We start from the raw sequence: 15,059 nt of genomic DNA, 5'->3' as shown, positions 1-15,059 counted from the left end.
GTCGGGCACTATTCCTTTGAAAATGAAGGGGGTTGTGCCTCCACCCCACTGCCTGAGCTCCCCCTTCTCTATATTATATCTAAGGGGGAAACGGGAGAGATTTGGGATTTCGATCATTAGAGCTGCCATGTCCTTGAAGCAGCTGAGCCCCGGTAGTTCCTGATGCCTCCAACAACTGCTCAACCTGTTGTTGGCCAAAAATATTGAACGGTATTGTTTGTTTGGAATCGGGTTCCTAGTGGCTTCTACTTTCTCTTTGTTCTATTCAGCAACAGAAACTGAATGTGTTCTGCAAGAGTGTGTGCTAACAGTCACTAGCAAACTCAGATGTGCTAGCATGCTGTTAAAGAGCTGCCCCATCATTTGTGGAGGCAAAGCCCCCTGGAACTACATGACAAAAGCTCCCATGTCCCTCAGTGCAAGGTTGTGGTGCACAATTCACAAATACCCAAGTCAATAATGACAGGAGCTCAAAGCAGCTGCCATACAACATTAAGACAAAGAGCTGAATGAGTGAGAACATGGCAGCTCAGCAGGTAACACAGGTGTCGGGAAGCAGTAGAAGGTGTTGAGTGATGTCGTGGTGTTTTGGGTATACCATTTAGATTTCACAGCAATTATTGAACCACGGTGCCCTTTAAGATGATCTTTTTCTAGCCATAGGCGTTGAAGCCTCTCAATGGTGGCTCATATATGAATCAGTGGCTTCATGCTGATTCTTACCAAGGGAATATAGTTGGAATGAAAGAAACCCTACAAGCTATGACTGAGGAGGATGACTGTGTTTCCATAATTTAAGAGGTTGAATATATTCGCTGAGATTTATAGGAAAGAAACAGCATAGCGGATTAGCCTTGGTCAGTCACAAATGCATTGTGAAAGAATACCAAACACTGTACAGTACCAGATCATCCATGAAAGGAGTATTATGTTAAATAAGAAGGCCACCAACATATTGTACATTGCAGACTGCAGGATATAGAGATACCATGTGCATGCTGTTTATGCATCCCTCAAATAATTATTACAGTTAGGAAACATGATAAGGAATGCACAGTACAGTATATCCATACTGTATTAATTATCTGTTGATTGAGATTTGTTTTCTAGTTCACCTGTTCTAGCAGATAATGCATATTTGGTCAGCTTTAATAATGGCTCATTTGTTAAATTAGTTAGTGAACTAACAATGAATGAATGATTTTTTTGTTTTTTTTTTGTTTTGGTAATCTCAAAATGAAAGTTACCATTAGAATATATGGCTTCATATTGATTCAGTGTGGGATTTTGTTATAGATATTTAAAATATAATTCATTGGAAAAATGCTCAGACTGAGCTATTTTGAGGTGAATTATAATGCATCGCCCTTCCATTTTTCCAGTAACTTCAGTGAAATTATATACTTTTACAGTATTTGTTTGCGGTTTGAATGACTTCTCATACACTAGAAAGACGTTATCAAGAATATTTTTTAAAACTTTGCAGTTGTCAGACATATAACAGGACTTCATTGCAAGACTGTAAGGCAAACTTTAATGCTGGCTCAACAAAGCCTTGACTTAAAATGACTTGAAGTTTTGAAGGTTATATGAGTTATGTAGTTTGAAATGAAAGAAACTCTGTAAGAAGATTTTCTTTTAGAGAAATAGCTTTTTATATTCCATCCTGAGATTTTAAGCTGCTAGAGTCCAAAGTCCTTTAAAAAAAAAGCCATATTTAGGGTCAACAATATTTTGGGTCAAAGACTTGTTGCCTATTCTGTATTTTCAGCTGCAGAAATGTCTGACACAAGTGAGAACACCTGATTTTTTTTAATGGTCAGAATTTTTTGATTTTTCCTGAACAGTTGACTGCTCCGGAGAATAAGGGGAGGAAGGAAGTGGGGGAAAATAAGGACATCTTGGATGTTTAGTCACATAATGAGCTTCAAGACATGGGCTGCAAGTGGATTAAGGAGATTGGTGACAAATTGGCCTTAAGTAACCTAAAGGCTGTCTTAGCTAATGACCGGGAGGCAAAGTTGACTCTTTCTTGACGTACATCTGGCAAGAAGCCAGTTGTCAGCATGAATGTGAACAATCTTTTGGTGCTTATTACATTTAAAATAGCTTTTTAAGCATTGTTTAAGCAAATTACCTTTCGTTCTTGATTTTGGTAGGCAGCACCCACTTTTATCAATCAAACCATTTACTGAATAAAAAAAAAAAAAAAAATAATAATATCTTCTTTTTCCTCCTGAATATCCAATTTATTTCACATAAATCAAATTATAGCAGTAAAATTTAAAAGGGCCTGCTGTGGACATCTAAATAATGTTGTCACATCTTTGTTTTTGTGGACAAAAAGTGCTGGATATTGAGTTCTTCTTAAAACTCACAAAAACTGGAAAGTTCAATATGTTTTGGAGAAATGAGAGTTGAGAGAAACACCAAAGCAAACACTCACCAACCCACAAACCACAGATCTCTCTGAACTTATTGCATTGTCAGCTTGACCAATGGCCATATTACATATTGTTGAGGGAATGGCGACTCAGAGCAGGTGAATCTACTATTGAGCAAAGCTATCAGACTAAGTCCTGCAAGGCTATATGTCATACTTTCTGTTGGAATAGAACATCCCTCTTCGTTCATTCCACCTCATTCACCAATTCATCATCCCAAACACACACACATAAATATTACATGTTAATTGGCACATTTCTTTTCCCCAAGCACCTAAAGGCAGGGTCTGCATGGTTAATAGTTAACAGCATTGTTTTCTGAGTATTAGTGGAAGCAGTGCAGGTCTGTAGCTTTGCTTGCGGGCTAATGTCCTCATTAACATCACGCAGCTCACCTGTTCCTTCAGCCCGCATGCTGTCTTTGTTTATTTTATCTTACTTCATTGATTTATCCATCAGTGCTGCCATCCATCCAACCAGCCCTTATTTGTATTCTGCTAATCACCTTCCTAAAAGGAACAGTTCATCCAAAATAAAAAACGACGATCTGTTCACCTTCATGTCATTCCAAACCTGTATGACCTGTATGGAACACAAATAAATAAATAATAATTTTTTTACAGATTTGAAATTTTTTGGTGACCTATCATTTCAAATGATCACTCTATTTTCACGGTATCATCTGTTATAAGTTTAATCTAAACTCTTTGGTCTCTTTTTGTAATGTTATTAAAAGGAAACGGATTGACACGTGTGTCAGAGCAGGAAGACACGTATTATACCGTTTCCTTGCTTCTGTTTCACACACACTAACTCAGTCTCTTTGAAGTCCAGCAGAATGAGGAAAGGGGGCTCCTCTGCACTCATGAAGAATTCATGCCAGTGTGTGTGAAAGTGCATGCTTTGCACGTCAGCGAAGTGAGTTCGTGTGATTGAAAGAGAGAATGTGTGTGTGCAGACAAGTGTGTGTGGAGCATGCTGCCTATCAGTTGCGCTTTGCACAGCAGCTGTGTACTGACACTGTGTCTGGGAGGGGAATGGAAAGGGGGCTGGGCTGAGGAGAGGAGAGGGAGAGAGTGAGTGCAGCAAAGCGAGAGGGAGAAGGTGAGAGCGACTCACCAGATTGAGAGAGACGCGGAGCGTAGACGGAGAGGACCGTTGGACTTCTGCCAGGGTTTCCCAGCAACAGCAGAAGCAGGAATCTACTCTTTTTTTTCCCTCATCCTAGGGGATTTTCCTCTTCCACTGCCTTCTCTGGGAGTTCTGTCATTGGGAGAGTGGAAGAGAGGAGCGCAAAAGAGTGGAGGGAAGGAGTGCAGCACAGAAGGACGACGTGCCCCCGCCCAGCCTCGATGCAGAGGTGAAGTGAGGGCTACCTTGGAGAGAAGTAGAAAAGTTGATCACAGTTTTGGGTTACAAACTTTTCCGACAGGTGAACGGAAGTGCTAAGCTTTGGGAAGTCGATCGCTGGCGTCTCGCTCCGTGGAAGTAGAGTGTGGCAGAAAATGCTTCTCTGCAGGAGCGCCATGTACCTGTTCCTTCTGCAGAAAACTTTTGAGGGTCATAAAGAGCATTTCTGACATCTGCTTCTCGCCCGCTCATCTTGTCGCACCTGTATCCACTTACTCGTCTGGGAATTTGCATGAAATGGACCCCTGATGATAGTGACAGTGATTACATCGCCCTGTCTTCCAGCAGACACCTCTAGCCCCCTGTCTCCAGCCTGCCTTTCTCACCCGCCCCGCCTCGCTCTCACATGTGCCGGGAGCCATGGAGTGCTCTTACCGGGCTCTGGAATGAACAAGTTAAAAAGCTGCTTTTCTCACCGCTGTGATGCTATAACCTCTGAACTGAGATAATGGATTGGAGAGAACTGTAAGTATAGTGGACTCTTTTGAGTTGTTAATTGACTGTTATAAGCGTTTTTCATTAGGGTTTGTGTAGTCTAACTGGTTATAGCAAACTAAGGATGTTGGGTTTGATTCCTAGGGTGTATTTGGATAAAATATAAATGCAGTCAATATTTACTCATCCTCAACTGTTTTTGAACCTCTGACTTTCTTTCTTCTGTAAAGCACAAAATATATTTTTGAGAATGTTTCAGGGGTTTTTTGACCATCAGTTGATTTTCACCAAAACAACACAAAAGTTTTTGTTTGAAATCTATAAAAGAAAGAAATTCATACTGGTTTGGAATGACATGAGGGTGAGTAAATTAATAGAATTTTTCATTATTGGCTGAACTGTTTCTCTAACATTCTGCTCCATTGTTGAAAAGCTAATTAATATTATAAAAGTACTTTAGTAACGAAAGCTGCATTGGTTTGCTGTCAGTTGCAACACTAAAACCTCAGTAGCAGCAACAGCAAATCCAGAGGGAGACTGTTCACTGCAGGGCGGGGAAGGAAGATTTAACAGGTGGGTGCATCTGGATAAAGCCCAGCCTAGTGTATCGGAGCTCACTCTACCATGTTGCTTTTCACCCACTCTGGTCACTCACCTCTGTTCGCTCCAGTCTGATATCTCAATCTTTTGTGTGTGCTTTACTGTGTCGTGCTTCATAAAGAGCTTGTAAAGCATTTGTCATGCAGCCAGACACGGTGAATGCGGCTCTCTGCCCTATGTGTGGGCGTGGGTCTCCTCTTCATGTTAGAGGAGGCGCTGTATGTGTGTGTGTGTGTGTGTGTATATGTGTGTTTGTGTGTGTGTGTGTGTGTGATTAGGTGAGGTTTGTGGAGGAGGAGGCAAAGAAGAGGCTTTGTCTCCATAGGTGGGTTTAACATTAATAAAACCCTCCTCCTCTCACTCAAGTATTTTTTGCAACCTCTTATGTCCCCTATTACAAGCTCTTCATCTTCACTCTATCCCTCATTCACACCCAGAGTCCAAAATTAACACTTGACAAGTGCCAAATGAGAATTGCTTTGGTGAGTATACAAAATGCCCCGCTGTCACCATTTATTTATTTATACCATTTTATTTAAATGTGTGTCTATGTATAATATTTTAGGAAATAATGAAATAACTTAGATATATTTAATGTCAGTAAAGTTTTTACAATTTATCCATAAATGCTAACTTAATTGTGCTTTGTCCCCCATTTAAACATGCACATAGAGATAATGCTAAGTGCTAATTTCTTTCTGTAATCTGTGTGTGTTTTTGCACACACATCCCATCACACCTTTTAATGCATGGCACATACACATTTCCTGTGGGGGCCTCCTCTTGTGTCCTTCATGGAGACTGTAATTATACAGTGTTCTTTGTGATTTTTCACCCCTGAAGAGGCTGTGCTGAAGGAGTTGGAGGGAGAGAGAGAGAGAAAAGATGTGAGGAAGAGTGAGGCATTTAATGAGCTCAAGCTTTTCTCCTCGAGCCCTTCAACCTCATGCTAACAGGCATAAAGACACAAACGTCTGCTGGAAAACACACACAGCTTTAGGTAGCTTGCATCATTTTACTATTACAAGACATGTATGGCCAAAAGCATGTGGACAACCAAACATCTCACCAATATGCACATTTTCAATAATACGAATCTTGTCCTTCCTTAAGGTTCTGCTCCTTAATGCTTTCGATTAGATGTTGGAACATGAATGCATGTTTTCACAGGAGCATAAGTGTCATAAGGCACTGCCGTTGGGTGAAGATTTGAATCCACATACTTTTGACTGTGTAGCTAATTATAATTACTTCAGCCTAACCAAAAATAAAACATTTTACATTTCTATAATAATGAAGACTGTCTGATTAGACCATCAAAACAAGGTTTTTCAGATTTAACTAAAATAAACACTTCTGTCTTTTTTTAAAGGGGAGGATGAAATGCTCGTTTTCACTCAATATCCTGTTAATCTTGAGTACCTATAGAGTAGTACTGCATCCTTCATAACTCCAAAAAGACTTTAGTTTTATTATATTTATAAGAGAAAGATAGTCTGTACCGATTTTTCCCGGAAAAACACGAGCGCCTGAAGGCGTGACGTGTGGGCGGAGCTAAAGAATCACGAGCGCCAGTAAGCTTTTGCGTTGAGAGCGTTTGGAAGCTTTGACATTACCGTGAGGAAAAAACATCATCCAAAACAAACCATGGCTAACAGTCAGATTCAGCGTATATTTATGATCCAGAATCAGATCCCAAGGCGGAAACTGAACGAGAGCAGCAGCAGCAACGACGTCTCTATGTGGTATGTATTGAAACTGTATATATTTGCTTAGCGGTTTTGGAAAATGACTAAGTTCCACTTTATGTCGTCTTTTTTTTTTTTTTTTAAGCTGTACATGTGGAAAGTGCAGTTTGATGACAACATCGCATGTTGTTTACTTGATGTGCTTATCCGCCGATACCTAAGTTAACAACACAGAGATATTTGAAGAAGTTTTACTCACCGCATGTGGTTCCAACACACGATCGTGACCCTTTTTCATTGGAACTGCATTATCCTTAAGAAATAAACGATGTGCAAATCCGGCGTCAAACTGAAGGAGAAGTGCTCTAAGGACCCATATAAGGAAATTCCGCTCCATCTAACGTCACACAGAGCCATACTCGAAAAAAAACTTTCCTAAACTTGTGACAAACCGGAAGAGGTATCTTTGGAACAAAAATACTCCTTCAAACGTACAACTTAATTTTTGGAACTTTGTCCATGTTTAGCATGGGAATCCAACTCTTTAACAGTGTAAAAAACTCAGTATGCATGACATAGCATTCCACCCCCCCTTTAAAATTTTTCTTTCTATCAAGTTTCTCTCCGTCTATGAGGCTTTATGCACCCCACTTTATCATTTACACTCCTGTTCACAAGTTGTTGTTTTTTTGTGTGCACCAAATCAGTCCATTTAAACAATTTTGAAACGATGTGACACTGAAGAATGGAGTAATGGTTTTGCCATCACAGGAACAAATACAATTTTGAAATATATTATAATATATAACAGTTACATTAAACTGTATAAATATTTCACAACATTTCTGTTTTTACTGTATTTTTATCTAATAAATGAAGCCTTTAATTCTGAGTCACCTCATGTAGTTTTCTTGTGGATTGTCATGGACATGGATGTTCCATTCATGTGTTCATCTTAAATCTTTTGGAGGACAGATATTGAGAAGTATCACAATGCAGGTCCAATGCAGGAAAAAACATCCTAGACATGTCTCTTTGACTTAACTTTTTGTTTGCTGCTCTTTCACAGGGCTGCCCAGAAGCTGAACCTCTCCAAACGAAAGAAGCCTCAGCCACTTCCGCCCTCCCCACCTGACCCAGAAGAGCCGTTCTTCTACACTGATGGCTTCAGCGCTGCCCTGCAGCTCTCACCCCCGCCTGTACCCCCATGTCTCCTCAGGGCAGGGTCAAAGGTTAAGGACAGCCCTGGGATGGGAAAGGTACTGTAAAGTCATCATTGCTAACACTTAAGAAGTTTTTTTTGCCTCCTATACCATTTTATTTTTTAATTTTTTTATTTTTGGATGGGAATGTTTTGTAAAACATGATCAAAGCCTAGATGATTAAGGTTATCTGACAATGAATAATAGGTAATCTTGAAACCACGTTGACCGCTTATACAGCATTTATAACATTGTACAGAATTTGTTCTTCTTTATTAATAAAATTACACCATGCATAAACCCCTGGTTGCCCTCTGCTTAAGAAAGAGTTTATTGATTTGGCTAGTTCTCGGGTTATCATCAAAGCAGACTGTGTGTGACAGCATGGGTTGGCCCAGTTGTCCTGATTCCCAGGCTGTTGGAATTCCAAGAAGCTCCTTCGGAATGCCAGACAGCATTCTTTGTTGTAAGTGACTGACATTCCGTGGGAGTGGGAAAAGCAATGTATGAAAACAGAAGGGCGATGGAATGACATCAGGGGGCATTTAAATGAAAGACATATTTCTCTCTCAGAATAGAGCTGTTTATTAGTGCTGAAAAGTCTGAGTGCACAAATGCTAATGATATCCCAACGACTCAAGAGCCATTCATATTTTTGTGTCTTGTCCGTGGATTATTTGAACACCTGTATGAACATAGTTTTGGTGATCTTGAACGTACTTGGATTTCCTCTAAGTATATCAGAAACAATGGACAGATTAGATGGCTTAGTTTGCTATTTGGGATTGCAAGGCAAAGGAATAATTATTGTCTGAACTTGTAGCAATAGATAAGATAAGTCAGATTTAAGATAACAGGGATAAAACAAGAAAACTGACTTCCCTGTTTCTCCATTCTATTTGTTTAGTAGCAATTCTGGTGTTGAGTATTAAAAAGTTATCTTATTGTGAAAATTAAATTAAAGTAGATTAAACTGAACTAAACTAATAAAACATCTCCCTCAGGGATTCATGATATCAAAATGTTATCCTACATTGGTAAGCTGATAATTATTTTCATATTAACTGACAGATATTAAAATTCCATACAGGTTTGTTTGAATTCATAAAAGACGAAACACTAAAAAACTAAAATCTAATGTTTAAAATGCTGAAGGTGAATTTTGTGCATAACAAACATGGTACCCACATTTATAATTTACAGAATGAAAAATTAGATTTGGAATTGTTTTAAATTATAATTTTTTTAATTATTATTTAACATTAACTTAATTAGCATAGTGCAAATGTTATCAGAGTGTAAAAAAAAAAATCCAATATCAACCAATACCAATTAAATAAAAAAAGTCTAATAATGGCCAATAATAGTCATGCTGCCGATATACGATATTGTGCATTCCTAGATTATCCTAATTAGTTCTTAAAGGCAGTACTTTGAACTTAACGTGTTTTGCCTATAAAAATAATTCTCATTGATTGGATGTTCACTGTCATGCTAAAGCATGTTGGTATCCATTAGACAAAGCACTTAATCCCAGGTCACTCCAGGAGGACTGTTTCTGCAATTAGTGTACTTTGAGTCACTTTGTACAAAGAGCATCTGCTTAATATCAACCTACTAACCATAATGAGCTGAGATCATGCCCTTTTCTGGAACATCTGAACATATACTGCTACATCTTGTCATGTAACTGACAGTTCCATATATATATATACTCTCTCCTGGGACTCTCTAGAGCATCATAAGCATTTCAGCATGTTGCCGCTATTTTGGGTAACAAACTCATTCCTTTCCTTAACACCCCCTGGAGGTCTAAAAGCCATGGAAGATTGCAGTGACCCAAGTATGACCCTCCTCCAGCACAGGTGATGCTCTTTAAATAAATTCAAAGAGATGGGACCCATTAGAGTCTGCTTTTTGGATGACTTCTCTGTGGGAAAGAAAGAAGATAATGTGTGTTCTTAGCATAAGATAATGTAATGGACTGCTGACTCATAAACACCAGCAGGTGGTGCAGGTTTATATGGCGTCATGTCTGGAGGGAGATGATTCGCTCATTAAGAACAGTGAGGTCACCTGAGTTACTTCTCAAAATGCATCTCTGGAGGAGTCAGCTTATTACATCATCCTCATGTTTACTGCAGTTGGAGGGCTATGTGAATAAAGCATTTCCCTTCCCTTAATTGTTCACCTGATTGTATTGATGCATTGTGCAAACACAGCATTAGAAATTGTGCACAATAGGCATTAAAAGTTTTCTAATGTCACACCAAAAGCAGGCAGCTGCAAGTTTTTAATGAGTTTTATCAAGAAAAAGACAGTGAAGTGATTGCTAGTAAGCCCCACTGAGTTGAAGTATGTTGCCTGCTGATTTTGAGACACTTGTAAAGGAAATGGGTATGAACACTGTTTGTTCTGTGGAGAAAGAAAATGCCAAAGTGCTTAGAAGGCAGCAGTTAGAGAGGAACAGGTGATTCTGAGAAGGCAGTGCATATTCAATGAGGGTTATGGAAGTAAATTTGTGTGGAAAGGCTGATTGACACATCACTGGTGCTTTTGCATTCAAGGGAATTGCTTGATTTGCCTTGTTATTTGCAAGTTCAAAAAATGGATTTGAATTGTATAATTGATAAATGCTTAAAACTCATAGTGATTAAAACACCAAAGGAATTTCTATCATAATAAGCTATGATCACTTGGTGATCACTTGCTGCCAGATTTAGTTGAAGTTATGTTGGGTTTTTAAGACAATTATTTCATTTCATTTTATTATTGGACCTTTATCCCCAGCTTACTAAATTAAAATTTCTGGACTACAATGCCAACCCCTATGTTGTAAAAAAGTGTTTTATATTTAGTTTACTTTTATCTTAAGAAGATTTTTACACACACAAAAAAGCATAATTTAGCTATTTATTTATTTTTTTGTCCTATTTTGAATAGCCACAGCAGATTGTAGACTCGGAAGTAAACTCAATCACACTTGTCATGTGACATCAGATTCAATATGGTCAGCATAGCATTGTCTTTTCGTTTCAATCAAATTGTGACTTATTTGTAAACGAATCCGCGGTAAAATTAAGTAAACAAAGGACCAAGTTCTTACTGACGCAGTTTGGCATCTCGTGCAAAATAAAGTTCATCAAATAAAGTTAATCATTTGGTTTCTGTGTAGACGTGCATTTGCCGCTCTGGTCATTTACCTATGATGTGCGCGAATCGGTGGGTGGGGCTAAACAGGCAGCGATGTAGAAGCAGGTGTTGATCTTCTGTGGAGGAGGCACTTAACCACACATATTCCACAACCTGTCAGATTGGCTTCAATATAAGCTGACTAACAAGAACATTTTGAGTTCTGAAACTTACATAGTGGTTTTTAACAGCACAATGACCTCAAACAAATACCTTTAAAATCTGCTGGTCTTCTATCTGTTTATTGGAAGAGAAAGCTTAGTCTGCAACAGTCATTACTGCTGAACATATCAGTATGAGTAAGGAACATAGTGAACCTGATCGGGGAACAAAGATACTTATTCTCTTCCAGTTGAATTCTTTATCTCAGTGGAGGACTGTAAACTTCAGGGGCTGTTTGCTGTTGAAAGTGTCCCTAGTGGCAGAGCTATAAAATAAGTTGTTAAGCACAGACAGTCGAGTACATTATTGCTTCATTGTAGGTGTAATAATGAACTGTTCTGCCTCAGTCATGATTCGCTTTGCTATCATTCATGTTTATGACTGTAAAAAAGGAATAGATGTTGCATCCATCCTTTGTGTTAAGTACCTAATTTTAATCTATTTTAAAATTTAATTTATTCCTGTTATGGCAAAGCTGAATTTTCAGCAAATCTCCAGTCTTCAGCATCAAATTGTTCAGAAATCATTCTAATAAACTGATTTTAATAAGCTCAAGAAACTTTTATTATCATCATCAATATTGAGAACAGTTGTGCTGCTGCTGCTGCTGCTACTACTACTAATATTTTCATGGAAAGCATGATATATATATTATGTAAAGTATTTGTTAATATTACATGTTTATAAAGTGTCGAGTCAGAATATGGTTGGTCTGTTTTCTGAATCCAGACACACTTTCCAGCCGGATGTCCCCTGTGTGGGAGCAGAAGGGCTTTTGATGATTACATGCTTTCAACTTTGCTAGTATGAGGGGAATTATTTGCCAGGAAACTGAAAGACATTATTCTCAAACCACTTAATAATTGTGTGAATTAGTGGGTGGGAGCCTGGTAGTGTGCAATTACAGCTGTATGCTTTGAATTCAGAAGCAAAATCAGAAAGAAAAAACATAATAAAATAACAAATAAAATGATGTAGGAAAATAATTGTGATATGAATATAATTGTGTGCTTTGCAGGTGAAAGTAATGGTGAGAATATGCCCTGCCAAAGGATTGCGAGACACCTCAGAATCCATGTCCTTTCTCAAGGTAGACAGCCATAAGAAACAGCTGACCTTTTGTGAGCCGCCCACCTCCACACGCTCCACTTCTGCCACCGCCCCAAAGATGTTTACCTTTGATGCCGTCTTTACCCAAGATGCTTCACAGGTACAGTAATGATATAAATGCTTCAAAAAATGTTTTGCTATCAGGTTAATAAAAGCAAGCATTTTACAAGTTACACCAAGGAGCTATCTTCTATTTCCCGTCTGTACTTATAATTTTATTTTGAACAAAATCTTCACAGAACTTATGTCAAACAGGCAGGACATCCGTGCTGAGATCAAAGCAGTGCATAAGGGAGGTAGATTTGCGAGATAGATAAAAGGTTTGGGTTGGTGAGTTGGGGTTATCGTTCCTAGCCCACAGCGCCTGAAGGGGTCTCAGAGGAAAAGATAGCATTGCTCTTTTCTCTCCTTCCTCCTAAACTCTTTGGGAGTTTGGAGTCTTTGGGTTTCCTGTCCTAGAAACATCAGGTCTGATGATCAATGACTACCCCACATTGTTCAGAACAAAAGAGGCTTTGAGCGAGCACACATCAGAGGTGGTTCTTACAACAACACTGTCGAAGCTTTCCTCAAACTGCAAAATACACACACATATAATTCCAGGGTTTGAAATCTTTATCTCTGTCCTTACTGTATTCTGACTCTCTTTGGGGAGTTTTCAAGGATGAGCAAGGATCAAGTTTGCAAGGGTCTATCCTTCTGTCTATCTTTCTGTCTGTCGCTCTCTATTTGCCATTCTATCTCTGTCTGTCTGTTAGTCTGTCTGTTATTATAGCTATCAGTCTGTTTGTTGCTCTGTATTTCTGTCTGTTTCTGTCTGCATATCTGTTTGTTGCATTGTCTGTTGTTCTATCTCTGTCTGTCTGTCTTTCTGTTCTATCTCTGTCTCTGTCTCTGTCTCTGTCTGATCCTTCTATCTATCATTCTGTCATTCTACTGTTTTAACTATATATCTGTGTGTCCATCTGTCTGTCTGATGTCCTGCCTATCATTGTGCCAGTCTGTCATTATATGAATCTGTCGAATCATATGAATATATGAATCGTATATTATATTATATAAAATGAATCTACTGTCCAATCCTTTTGTCTGTCATTCTTGAGTTTGTCTGTCAATCTATCTGTCCGTCTGAATATAAATACTGTATGCACAACTAATAAAACAGTTTGAGTCGGTGTTTAAATCTGGGTTTGTGTCCTCAGGCGGAGGTCTGCTCGGGGACAGTGGCGGAGGTTATCCAGTCTGCGGTTAACGGGGCAGATGGCTGCATCTTCTGTTTTGGTCAAGCCGACCTCGGTTAGTAAACCTCTATTCAAGTAGCCCATATTTGACAGGTATTAACTTTATAATAATGCATTGTTCAGAATGTATTTTTGATGGAGTAGCCTTCAGTCACATGAGGTGAAAAGGAAATCGCCCCACAAAATACACTGTTTTGGCTGGATTGGAAACCTCCTAACAAGGAGGCCGGGAAAATGCGGTGAGGGCATATGTGTTTGAGCATTAATAGCGGTTTGTTGAACACAAAGTCCCCTCATTTTACACTTTGTGTTTGAAAAGCGTTTCTCAGTTTCTCTCTGTCCTACTCTCTTGTTGATCAGCCCCTCACTGTGAGAGTCTGTGTGCCTCCCACCGTGCTGCTTCAATCCCCCATAGTTAGCTTAGCTGTTCAATTCCTCTGCTTTAGCGTGGAATTTTCTCTCATGACTAACATCCTTGTGGGTTAATTTGATTAGCTTAGGGGTGTTTTACATAGTACTATTATTAACACAAATCCTATTATAGACCTGCTCTTATATCATTATTTAGTTAAGTCAAGCTAAGTTAATCAGTTGACAGTGTAATTTTTATCATGTCTATGTTGACAAACGCTGCTCCCTTTTTCCTGTCAAGTTTCACATTAATCATGTAAGGACAGTTAAAACATAATATAGTATTGTCTTCCTCACGTACCCAGTCATCAAAATTAATTTGGTTATATCCCTCATTATCAATAGCCAGTTTTTTTTTGTTTTTTTTTACTTCACAGGCAAAAGCTACACAATGATCGGCAGGGACAGCTCTACACAGAGCTTGGGTGCGGCACCCTGTGCTATCTCTTGGCTTTTCAAGCTCATCGAGGAAAGGAAAGAGAAAGCTGGCACACGTTTCTCCATCCGCGTGTCTGCTGTGGAAATCTGTGGCAGGGAGGAGGTGCTGCGAGACCTGTTGGCTGACTTTTCCACAGGGACTTCCCAGGACAGTCAGGGTGCAGGAATTTCCCTGCGAGAGGATCCGGTCTGTGGATCACAGGTACATAGAGTTTGTCAATAATAGAGCATGGTGCTAGCAATACCAAGGTTATGGGTTTGATTCCCAGGGAATAGATTAAATAGACAAATTAGGTTTTTAGATAAAAATATTGAAAATATTAAATATAATGTGTCACCTAATTATGTCTTTTTTATATACACTAATGTTCAAAAGTCTCATGCTCATTATGGCTGCATTTCTTTAATTAAAAATACAGTAAAAATTGTAATATTGGGAAATATTATTACAATTTTTAAATTTTAAAATAAATAATGTAGAATTTTAATTTTTTATAAATACATGTTATTTATTAATTTACTGTTTTTTCAGTCTTTAGTTTCACAGAATTCTTCAGAAATCTTAAAAAAATAAACATTTCATATTATTATCAAAGTTGTAAATAGTTGTGCTAATTAATATTTTGTGAAAAATCATTAAAAAATCTGAATTATTTGATGATTACAAAGCTTAAAAGAACAGCATTTTTAAAAAAATATATTTTTTTTAACATTCTTAATGTATTT

The 15,059-nt window shown here is 38.4% G+C and overlaps 1 protein-coding gene across 2 annotated transcripts in view; it reads left to right on the top strand.

Annotated features, from left to right (window-relative positions):
- LOC113099992 (kinesin-like protein KIF26A) overlaps positions 1 to 15,059 on the top strand; it is a 68,982-nt gene that overhangs the window by 39,633 nt on the left and 14,290 nt on the right. The window contains exons 1-5 of one of the 2 annotated variants that reach the window (XM_026264853.1): positions 3,489 to 4,319; positions 7,647 to 7,836; positions 12,152 to 12,343; positions 13,446 to 13,539; positions 14,273 to 14,535. In XM_026264853.1, the coding sequence (XP_026120638.1) occupies positions 4,303 to 4,319; positions 7,647 to 7,836; positions 12,152 to 12,343; positions 13,446 to 13,539; positions 14,273 to 14,535 (756 nt within the window). In that variant the 5' untranslated portion in view covers positions 3,489 to 4,302. Of the gene's footprint in view, positions 1 to 3,488; positions 4,320 to 7,646; positions 7,837 to 12,151; positions 12,344 to 13,445; positions 13,540 to 14,272; positions 14,536 to 15,059 lie in introns of those variants that run through there. The other variant, XM_026264854.1, reaches the window with a different exon arrangement.

Source organism: Carassius auratus, unplaced genomic scaffold, assembly GCF_003368295.1.
Source record: "Carassius auratus strain Wakin unplaced genomic scaffold, ASM336829v1 scaf_tig00217097, whole genome shotgun sequence".
Taxonomy (NCBI): domain Eukaryota; kingdom Metazoa; phylum Chordata; class Actinopteri; order Cypriniformes; family Cyprinidae; genus Carassius; species Carassius auratus.
Note: the sequence above shows the minus strand (reverse complement) of the source record. Positions and strands in the feature narration are given on the sequence as shown.